Below are 12406 nucleotides of genomic sequence, written 5' to 3'. Positions count from 1 at the left end.
CGATTATGTTGCTCTGTTACTCAAAGACTTCTTGGAGCTATTTTAAAATTCATTAGATTTTAATAATTTCAACCAAAGTATAGCCACTTTTGTTGTAAACAAATAATTGACATAAGTTTTAAGTCCAATTAAAGAAAGGGGGGGGGGGGGGAGACGTGTCCACCAGAACACTGCACTATGACTTCACTTTATTCAACAAGTAGTTTCAGTAGAAATACCATCATCTGATCAGATGTAATTGAGTTATATGAGTTAATTATGATGAACACTTGTTATCAAGTGCCTTGAACCATTACACATTACAAGCATTTGTATATGTGCCTGTATAACAGGTATAGTGTATGAAAGTTGTGAATTTTACATTGAATAGTTTCATCTTTAAAAAAAACTAAAATACATTACTGTTAGCTGCAGTTTATAATAATCTTTTTTTCCTTAAAAAATTATTGTTACATGTTAACCTCTTCTATATGTTGTTGTTGTTGTGGTCTTCAGTCCTGAGACTGGTTTGATGCAGCTCTCCATGCTACTCTATCCTGTGCAAGCTTCTTCATCTCCCAGTACCTACTGCAACCTACATCCTTCTGAATCTGCTTGGTGTATTCATCTCTTGGTCTCCCTCTATGATTTTTACCCTCCACGCTGCCCTCCAATACTAAATTGGTGATCCCTTGATGCCTCAAAATATGTCCTACCAACTGATCCCTTCTTCTAGTCAAGTTGTGCCACAAACTTCTCTTCTCCCCAATACTGTTCAAAACCTCCTCATTAGTTATGCGATCTACCCATCTAATCTTCAGCATTCTTCTGTAGCACCACATTTCGAAAGCTTCTATTCTCTTCTTGTCTAAACTATTTATCGTCCATGTTTCACTTCCATACATGGCTACACTCCATACAAATCTGTATTATTTTAATTATTAATATTTTATGATTTCAGAAACGACTTCCTGACACTCAAATCTATACTCGATGTTAACAAATTTCTCTTCTTCAGAAATACTTTCCTTCTCATTGCCAGTCTACATTTTATATCCTCTCTACTTCGACCATCGTCAGTTATTTTGCTCCACAAATAGCAAAACTCCATTACTACTTTAAGTGTCTCATTTCCTAATCTAATTCCCTCAGCATCACCCGACATAATTTGACTCTTCTATATAGGTATTATAAATTTTTTACATTTGCAAAAGGAGCGATTATGAAGTATCAAATATTTTACATTAGCCTACATATACTATACGGTTAAGAGATATGTCACTGAGTTCAGATATTGTAATTTATACATTTACATTTTGCTTATAACATTTGGCCTTCAATCAAATTAGCAAACCTGGCAGTGCTTCACAACAGCTGAATATGTACAGGCATTGGATATGTGGCCGTATGTCTTCCCCCTTCCCACTCTCTCTGACCATCTCCTCCTTCCCTCTCCATCTGTTCATCCCCCCCCCCAACCACGGTCCATTTTCTCTCCCACCCTCTCATTCATCTGGAACCTGTGTTGGGAACTGGAGTCACTTAAAATAAATGGGTAAGTTGGTTGTGTTCATTTGTATTGGGGCATAAGAGACCTGTCCTGCAGCTAGATCTGTTAGGGCAGTAATTTCACTGACAATATTTCACATAGTTTTAATCTGCAGAAGGTTAAAATTATAAAGATTTGGATAATTCAGATTCCGTAGTAGCATTCTATTCACATGCCCATAAGCCAGAAATACAAATTTCCCATTTTCTTTTACAACTGACTGCAAGGAAGAAAACAGGGCAGTACATAGTTGTGTATAAAATTTTTGTTTAAAATTACTTGTAAGAAGAAAAAATACACTGATGAGCCAAAACATTATGACCACTGCCCACTGCAATGCACTGGTGGCATTTGGGCACGTGGGCTGGAAACAAAAGTGTGTAAGTGGAGCAGAACGGATGGGGGATCAGCCTAATGAAGATATGGGCTGCAAATGGGAAAATCCATTGAGATAAGCAACTTTGACAAAGGGCAGATTATTATTATGCAGAGCCTGTGAATGAGTATCTCAAAAATGGCGAACCTGGTCGAATGTTCATGTGCTACTGTTGGAGGTAGGAGGACAGTCAAACTACTATTAGGTACTAAATGGTAGGATGTCACCAACACTCTACAGAACATGAGGTTCAGAAGCTTGTCTGCTATGTAAAGTGGGATAGGTGGTGATCTGGGGCATCTCTGCCAAAACGAGCATAATGCTGGTGCACGCACAAGTGTTTCAGAGCACACCATTCATCATACATTGTTGTACATGGAGCTCTGCAGCGGATCACCCCCACATATTCACATATTGACTCAACAACATCATCAATTATGATTGCAGTGAGCACGGGACCATCAGGATTTGACCATCAGTCAGTGGAAATGTGTCGGCTCTTTGGTTGATGAAACACATTTTTGCTACACTAGGTCATTGGTCGTTTCCACAAACACCATCATTGAGGTGAGTGGTAGCTTGAAATGTGCATCACACCATGGATGCAGGCAGGTGGGAGTGGTATTATGATATGGGAGACATTTTCCTGCACTTGCATAGGACCTATGTTAATAATCAAAAACATGCTGACAGCTGCAAACCATGAGCATTGCTCCATACTTGATGACTTCCCCAAAGGCGATGTCATCTTTCAGCTGTATAATTGTCCATGCCTCGAGCCGGAACCATGGTACAGTGGTCTGAGGAACATTACAGTGAACTCACATCGATGTTTCAGTGACCAAATTCACTTGATGTAAATCCTATGGAATCCCTCTGAGTCATTGTCGGGTGCCATCAGCACGTATGAAAATCAGCAGTCTGTTATTTGAATGAATTTCACAACCTGTGCATAGGCATCTACCGCCACATACTTCCACAAACCTACCAACAAATTGTTCGATCCCTAATACGCAGAATCAGTGATGTATTTTGTTCCAGAGATGGAAAAACTAACTGTTAAGCAGGTGGTCATTATGTTTTGCGCTCATCAGTGTCTACGTGGGAGAAACAATTTGTCTAATTTTTTAAATGTCCTGCTATCGTAGTTAAAACTGGCTTTGGGAAAGACAAAGAAACTGCTTATTTTCACAATATGGCATAGCCAATTTTTACAGAAAACCTGTGTATTGTTGTTTTTAAAATATATATATATAGCTTATATCTGTCTGAATGTGTATTACAGTATTATGTAAAAATCTGCAGTAAGGCGCTCAAGAAACTCTCTCTCTCTCTCTCTCTCTCTCTCTCTGTACATGCTACCAAAATATAAAGTACAGTCTTCATTTAACATTGCTACAAAAAATCTCAAAAAGTATTTGACTGAATACTTCATATTTTTACATCATTCTCTACTACACTCTCTCGCTTATGTACAATATATATTAAAAAATATATTGCCTGTGTCCATCTGAACATTTAGCAGAGTATGACATAAAAATCTGAAGTAAATAGGTCAAGCACTTTTTGAGACTTTTTTTAACAATGTTAAATGACAACTTGCCTTTTTATAGTAGTAGTATAGATTTGGTAATAATATGGATACATATTTGTTTACATTGCAAACGTCAAAACATTTTCTGTTTTTTTTTTTTTAATTTTTTTATTATTCTTGTGTTTAGAAAGCATTTTGTTGTTTTCAGTTGACAAGCTGCAAAATTTATAGTAAATATAAAGCTACCTGCACACACAACCATTAGTGTTGAAGGAGATACATAAACAAATGTTTTTCAATGTTATTTTCAAATTTAACATAAGACCAACACCTATAAGCAAAGTGTAAATGTACAACATATAATGCTTCAACTCGGTGTTGGATGTCTGTACTACATGTAAACTAATGTAAAAATTTGGACACCTAATAATCACTCCTTTTCCAAATGCAAGATTTTTGTAAAACAAAATCCATACAATCTACACAAGAGATTAACATGTAACCATAATTTTTCAGAAAGAAAATAAACAGAAATCCAACTGAAAATAGGAGAAATTGCTGAAACATGTTTAGGTAATAACAAAGCTATAAAATGGTATCTGCATGCGGCAGAATTTCTCTTCAGTTTACATATATTATGTAGGCTCCTTGCTGCCAAACAAAAAATTTCTAATTGTTGCAGCTTTAACATTCATTTTGAGCCACATGGCAGTGTATTGTGTAGTGCCAAGTGGCATACATTCTATATGTAAGTTACAATAATGTATTTTGACTTTTAAAGATAAAAGTGTTTATTTTTAAGTTCACAAATTTCATAAACTTTGCCAGTTGTGCAGGTACATGTATAAATGCTTGTAATATGTAACGATTTACGGATTGTCCTAGATAGCTAATTTGACCAGATTAAGACCTTGTTATTGAAAGTAGTTATCAAATAAAGTCAAGTCATATTACAGCTTCCTGGTGGGGTTTTCCTTTTTCAAGTAAAATTATTGGTTATATTTTGTACTAGGTGTAAAACTTAGCTTCTGCTGTTTTTTCCCCAACATCTGAGGCTTTAATGAAACAAATTGGTTACACATGTATCAATCAAAGTATTTTCCACCACTGGCCCTTTTGAGCAGTGTACAAATCCCGCGTAAAAAAAATTGTTCATCTTTTGAAGCGATCCACAAATCGATTCAATTTGTGACTTCTTCATGAGATCGGAAGTGTTGGTCAGCCAGGCCTTGCGCCATTGATCTAAACAGGTGATAGTCAGAGGGAGCACTGTCTGGAGAATATGGTGCGTGGGGTAGGACTACCCATTTTAATGTTTACAAGTATGTTTTGACCTCTTTTGCAATGTGTGGTTGAGCGTTGTCGTGCTGCAAAATCACTTTATCATCCTCTCACTATATTGTGGCCATTTGTCTTTTAATGCTCTGCTCAAACACATTAATTGCATTCGATAACGAGCACCTGTGATTGTTTCAGTTGGTTTTAACACCTCATAGTGCACAAAGCTGAGCTGGTCCCAGCAAATGCAGAGCATGATCTTGGAGCTGTAAATATTCAGTTTGGCTGTCAACGTGGAAGCATAGCCGCGATATCCCCATGAGTTTTTGCATTTAGGGTTATTGTAATAAACCCATTTTTCATCCCCAGTCACAGTGCAATGCAGAAATCCCTTCTGTTTTTGCTCTCTGAAGCAACTGTTCACAAACACATAAATGCCATTCAACGTCTCTTGGTATCACCTCACATGGAACCCAAGTTCCTTCTTTCTGAATCATGCCCATAGCCTTGAGACGTTTTGAAATGGCTTGCTGTGTCGCCCCCACTAATCGTGCCAATTCTTCTTGAGTTTGACACGAGTCTTCACTCAGCAATGTCTCTAATTCTGTATCTTCGAAAACTTTCTCTCTTCGATCACTGTGTCAGTCTACGACATTAAAATCACCGTCCTTGAAGTGTTGAAACCACCCAAGACACATTCTTTCACTAACAGCTTCCTTACCATATGTACTCAAGAGCATTCGATGAGACTCAGCCACAGTTTTCTACATATTGAAACAAAACAGTAACACCTCCTGCAAGTGATAAGAATTAGGCTCGTAAACCGACATTTTGAATCAAGAATAACTTTATGATTCAGACGCAAATCGACTAATGTTTGAATGAGGTTATGTTGACCGAGGTCCAAGCTAACTGTCTGACATCTGCGATCTATTTCTTTCCACCACTGTCGCCACCTTTCGGCAAACGGTGGAAGCAAGTCGTACACCTTGTAACATTTCCAAATTTTACAGCAGAGTCTGTGGTATTATGCATGGCATCTGAGAAGCACACATGTCAGAGCGTCCTTATGCCTGCTGTTTTCATTTACCCAATTGCCTCGGTTAACTTTCACCAATAGGTCACCTACTTCATTAGTTGATGTACTTGTTATAGTTTATCTCCCACAAGTTGACATACAGCAACTTAAAATTAATTTACATTGTCAACAGACATTGACGTTTAAATGTTTTAAAAAGATAAGCCAATGCCAGATCAGGTAACTACAAATTATTTGGAGTGAGTTGCTTCTGACAGATAGCAAAATAGTGATTAAGTTCTATTGTTATAGGTTATCTGTCTTGAGCTGACTGCAATGTAATTAAAAAGAATTACACCAGACATGTTTCACTTCTATTTATAAAGCATCTTCTGTGGCATTCTGTAAATTGGATACAAACGTTTGTACATTTATTTTTTAATTATTTTAGGTTAAAAACAGTGTTTTCTTTATGAAGTTAGTCTCTAAGCTACTTACGGTGTTTCGTTACATAGTCTGCATCTTCCACTCTTGCTAGCAGTGGTTGATGTCAACAGGCTTCATTTCACATCTGCAGTTTTTTGCATTTTGTGTTACTTCCTGCACTGCACTATTTATAATTGACTCTCTTAACTGTTTTTCATTCATCATTATGCCTATTCATTTGTTTTCGTTCACGTTGTGAGTGTTGCCAACCTATGAAATGATTGTGTGTGTGTGTGCGTGTGTGAGAGTGAAAGAGAGAGAGAGAGAGAGAGAGAGAGAGAGAGAGAGAGAGAGAGAGAGAGTTAGTGAAATTGTCTTGTATGTAAATAGAGACGTGAGAGGTTTTTTTTTTTTGCCAAGAGGGTTGGGGGGGGGGGGGTGGGGGGGAGAACAACAGGGATGGCCTGGACAGTGATTATGGGATAGATCTGGGAGAAAATGGTAGTGGTAAATGGAGCCTGTGGTTATATTTGTACTTTTAATGTTATATTAAGTGGTCAATCAGTTTAAAGAATGTGTGCTCCCACTTACCCACTTGCAAGATACATGTTGAAAATCTTATCAGAAAACTACAAATTACAAAAAGACAGGACTATAAGAAACACCACACAATTGATTCAGTACATAAAAGACATACCAGTTCCAGACACAGCCACCCTCCTGTCATTTGATGTTTAGAATATGTATTGCAATATACCAAAAACTGAAACAACAAACACATTACACTTCACATGAATACATCCAAGAAACATCAGACTTATAGAGCTAATAACAGGACAGAATTATTTTCAGTTCAATAATGAATTCTATTTACAAAGTGAAGGATTACCAAAGGGATCTCCAGTATCTGGAACCATAGCAAACACATTTATGCACCACGTAGAACAGATTATATTTAACAAAATAGTGCCAGATAGGTACAACATCCTATACAGGATGATATCTTGTGCTAGATAGATGAACCAAACAATAAAATTGACCCGTTACATACAGACATAAATTCTGTTCATGATAAGATACATTTTACAATAAAGAGAGAGCAAAATAGACAGTTAAATTTCTTGGACATCACCATAAAGATTCAAAACAACCGACACACATTTGCCATATACCGAAAACAAGACAACAGCAAACACAATTATACACGAGACATCACAACACCCCAATTCTCAAAAACAGGCAGCACTTAGATACATGCTCCACAGACTAAACACAGTACCATTGGATACAGACAATTACAAAAAAGAAATGAATACTATAATACAAATAGCCACAAACAATGGATACAAAGAGAACTTAGTAACAAAGCTGAACAATAAAATCAAGAAACAGAAAAGAACAAACACCTAACTGCCACCAACACGTGGACAAAATCACACATAAAGAAATACACAAAATACAAGAATAGAAACAGCACAAAGTGTGAAAGAAACAGAAAGTAAAAGATGGTACACAATGACATACAATCACAAATACACAACAGAATATCCAATATTTTCAAAAGACAAGGTAGAAAAATAGCACACCAAACCAACAACTCAATTCAGAAATATTTCCCAAAATCAATAGGAAAAACTGATCTGTATCAGAAATCAGGAATATACCAACTGAAATTCAATAGATGTGATGGAAGATACATAGGTCAAACCAGGAGGACATTTGACATATGTAAGAGCATGGAAGTATAGAACAAAACATTCAACATTTGCAGAACACTTACACCAACACCAACATAAAATTACAATCAGAGAGACAGACATGGAAATCATAAGGGTAAACAACAACGAAAAACACCTCCTCACCTTACAAGAAAACTGCCACATCCAAAAAATCATAACAGAAAAGACAATTTCTCTCTCTCTCTCTCTCTCTCTCACACACACACACACACACACACACACACACACACACACACAATTGTTTCTTAGGTTGGCAACACTCACAACATGGACAAAAACAAATGAATAGGCATAAACACTGTAGCATTGATGAAACAGTTAAGAAAGTCAATTATAAATAGTGCAGTGCAGGAAATAACACAAAATGCAAAAAACTGCAGATGGGAAATGAAGCCTGTCAACATTAACCACTGCTAGCAAGAGGGGAAGGTGCAGACTATTTAAAGAAACACCGTAAGTAGCTTACAGACTAACTTTATAAAGAAAACACTGTTTTAACCTAAAATAATCAAAAAATAAATGTATAAACATATGTATCCAATTTACAGATTGCCACAGAAAATGCTTCAAAATGCGTCTGGTGAAATTCTTTTTAATTACATCGCAGTCAGCTCAAGACAGAAACTATAATGACAGATGTTAACAGCTGCTGCGGAAGATGGCCACACAAACAAACGTATTAGTGATTAAGTGATTACAGTACAACTAGAAAAGTTTGAAACACAAAATGCTGTAGGAACTGCTGTTGACATGAACAGTATGCCAGTATAATCATATTGTAACCAAGAAAATGTTCACAGCAATTATTTCATTAAGAATATAAAAACACATTATAAAGACAAGTGAGATTACCAAACAGCAAAGTGCATAATTGACACCTCACTGAAATGTGAAAGCAATATGATGCAGAGGAGGTGTTGAACATAAATGGGATGATAGATTCAACAGGAACTTTTAACATTTTAACACATGGAAGTATAAGGCTTCTCCACGGTGGTGGCTCAGATACTCTTATTCACTGTGTGTTTGATGGGAAAGAAACTGATTCCATAACTGCTTCAGTGTGTGTATGTCTTTGTGCCCACACGTGTGCATGCGTATGACTACTTTTTTTGCCGTGCTGTACTAAAATTTTTAGATTGAGTATAATAGCTGATGTAGTGTCTCATTCTGTTTCAGTTGCACCCTTGACTGAGAACAAAATGGCCACCTATCGGCAGGTATCCCTCGAGCGATTAGATTTAGCTAGCAAATTGCAAAATCAAGTGCAGGTTAACAGTCCTGTCTGGTCAGCCTCTGCCATAAACATAACTGAGAATCCAATATCTGAGGCAGTAGTGTGTTGAAATAGATAGGGAAAGCATGAAGTTTACCACTATTGTTAAGCAGAATCTTTTTTGTTATTTTATACCACTAGTGGCAAATTAGTTCGATAACTTTTGACTCCAGATTCTGTACGAGTCATCAAAGGCACAATGGAAAAAAACCATAACTTCAGGTAACTTGGAGCACAAATCTCTCGTATGTTACACCTCAAACCTGGAGTTATGATTTCAGAATAGTATTGTTTGACAACTGTCTCATCTTTTTTTAATATATATGTGTATTTACCTGCTTCTGTCATATTTTTGCTAGTACTTAAGTTACACTCAGAATTTTAATAGTATAGTTAAGTGTACTGTTATTAATTTTTGCCAGTGTAACTTTATGTGCAAAAGTTGCTTTGACTGTAGTTTAGTTAGATATGTGTGTGCAGTGCAGAGACATTCTGTTTCCTGTAACTACAACTGTGTAACAGAGCCAGAGCTTTTATTGTGCTGGGCATTTTTAAGATAACACAAATCTGTATAATCAGTGCCTCATTTAATTTCAGCAGCCATGTAGTCTTAGACTAGGTTGCACTACCAAATGTGATACAAATTACTGAGCTAAATTCATGGAATAGTATAGAATTAAGAACACAATTAGGACATACGTATAGTGGAAAATTTGAGATACACTGCTATTGACAGACATTACTTATAGTATTTCTAGTTCAGAGGCAGGCACTTTAGATTAATTACAGAGTGCCCAAGAAAGCAAGTTTGTCACTATATTGATTGTAGATGGAAAGCTAGCAGTGAAAACAAAAAAGGAAAATTTATATAATACATGTAGTGCAGGCCAGAGTACTGCTTTTGTTATGATACTGCAGGAAATATATTTTAATGAAATTTTGTAAAGATGCAATGTTGACAATGGACATATGTACAGAATTTACAAAAAAATGTAATATTTGTGCAGTTTGTAAATAGAAAATTATATATAAAATATTTTGTTTTGTAGGTGTAGATAGTTGTATTGTGTGTTAGTATTTTCATTTTTTTAAATTTTTGTTTCTTGCATTAGAATTCCCTAGCTGATACAAAATGTTTGATGGTATTATTTGTTAACTTTCTCTTGCTCAAAATATACAGGTAACTTCCAATTTGTTTAAAGTAGTATTACATTTGAAAATAAATGTTATCCTTCTGGAACCCAAGTGAATTGTTTTTCATAGCTCTGTTTGCTTATAGGTCCTTTTGCTAGCTTCCTATTGGTTACAGTCACCTTTGGTGGTTTTGATTTGCACAGGGTTTCAGAAAAAGCAGCAGAACAACATGCAAGGTATGATTATCTATTTTGTTGTGTAACACACCAGTGAAATTTATTTTTCAAATTGTAACATATTCTACAAAAAGAGTGGCAGTTGCATTTTCTCTTGGATAAGGAAATATTTCTATGCTAAATGACTTTTTCCACCTCCTACATTGGAGTGACTGAGTGGTATCTTAGCTTTCAGCTTAATCATATATGAAACTTTTACCCAAAAACACACTTGTTCGCCTGGTGTGCAATAAACTGAGCACTAGAACTTGAGGTAATGAATTCAAAAGATAAAGTTGTTAATGATTCTTGTCACTATTTTCTTTCAATAACCGACGTAGTATTGCAATTTCTTTACAGTTGCATCTGTGGTGTAAGGATGGTCAGCACAATTTTGATAACTGGAAGAATGCTGTGTTGATTGAAACCTTGGTACAACTAATCAGTGTTTCAAAAATTATGCCAGATTTGGTTCCTTTTACTCAACATTGCAACCAGTCCCATTCCTTTACCATACCTCATATATTGGCAATGTTTTACTCGTGGCATTAGTGGAAACACAACTGTGTATGCATAAATGAAGTTTTCAGACCTCTTACCATGTCAGCTTAGAGTAAAAACTTGAGCTGCTTGATGATTAGTCTACCTCCGTAAGGAACAACTGACTGTCATGACTGCATGTGTATGGGATAATAAATTTTATTGAAAACAGTACATTAAGAATTTGTTTTTATGTTCCTTTACCTTTCCCACCAGTAATGAGCATTACTATAATTTATTAATTTTCTAGGAACAAAGCAAAAACAGTACAAAAATACTATATACACAATTGTTTCCATTAATACATCACTAATTTTTATAATACAGTCAATCAAGGACACAGCCATTTTTTTTTCAATGTACACACACAAATTACTAGGTGACTGCAACAACTACATCTCTTTGAGAAACAACTGCAACACCAGGAACAAACCACAATAAATTAAGTTCGTATATGGTATATAATGGTTCTGTAGTAACATATAACTTTGGTAAAGTGATGGACTATCCAACATCTACCAGACCAGTGGATGATGATCATGACAGATGAAATAACTTATTAGTTAAGTAGTTTAGAACCACAAACTGTCAGAAGTTTTTCAGTAGTTTGTGCACGTAAGCCAGTACGCGCAGTTTACTGTGCATTGCAGTACCTGCAGGTTTGCCATTTATTCTTTGCTTCGATGTCTTGGCTTGAAGAAGTAAGCCATGCCACTGAATAAAAATGTGTGCTGTGACAATGTGGTTGAAGTCACAGGACAAGAGAAGAAGACACAGTTGTAAAATAGATGTTAGTATTCAGTTGTTATATTTTGAGCTGTGACGTTCACATTTATAGTGAGGTTGAGAGATTGTGGTGTCCCTTATAAAGAGATGTTAATCTGAAGAATTATTATATTTGAAGCCAAAATATAAATTCCATCTACTGGAAAAATGTTGTATTCATTTTTAAAACTCCGTATTATTGTAAACCAAGGACTTCCAGTGTCTGTGGTAGAATTTGGAAACCAAGTCAGAGCTTTTCAAGATTGGCAGTCGTGAAGAAATAAAAAGATGCACTAACCTAATATTCATGTTATAGCTCACAAACAAATTAAACATTTACAATGAAAGGAAAATGCGTGGTACAAGGAAATGAATATATGAACAGAGCAATAAAGCAATTGTATGTTCTGAAAGACATCCTAGTTAGCTTCTCTCAGAGTTCCGATACCATGTTCTTTTGTCATAACAGAAGTATTATGTGTAATCTGCTGAATCATCAAACCTCTCATACATTCTGAGGCACACTATGGAAGAAGTGTAACGACAAGTTTTAACACAAACATCATCCTGTTGAAAT

The 12406-nt window shown here is 35.9% G+C and overlaps 1 protein-coding gene across 7 annotated transcripts in view; it reads left to right on the top strand.

Annotated features, from left to right (window-relative positions):
* The window catches only part of LOC126188175 (protein NDRG3), a 491060-nt gene extending 479822 nt beyond the window's left edge, over positions 1–11238 (top strand). For 6 of the 7 annotated variants that reach the window (XM_049929694.1, XM_049929691.1, XM_049929690.1 and 3 more), the window contains one exon: positions 9079–11238. In XM_049929694.1, the coding sequence (XP_049785651.1) occupies positions 9079–9245 (167 nt within the window). In that variant the 3' untranslated portion in view covers positions 9246–11238. The remainder of the gene's footprint in view (positions 1–9078) is intronic. The other variant, XM_049929693.1, reaches the window with a different exon arrangement.
* The last annotated feature ends 1168 nt before the right edge of the window (positions 11239–12406 follow it).

Source organism: Schistocerca cancellata, chromosome 5, assembly GCF_023864275.1.
Source record: "Schistocerca cancellata isolate TAMUIC-IGC-003103 chromosome 5, iqSchCanc2.1, whole genome shotgun sequence".
Classification (NCBI taxonomy): Eukaryota; Metazoa; Arthropoda; class Insecta; order Orthoptera; family Acrididae; genus Schistocerca; species Schistocerca cancellata.
This window is presented reverse-complemented; position numbering and strand designations above follow the sequence as displayed.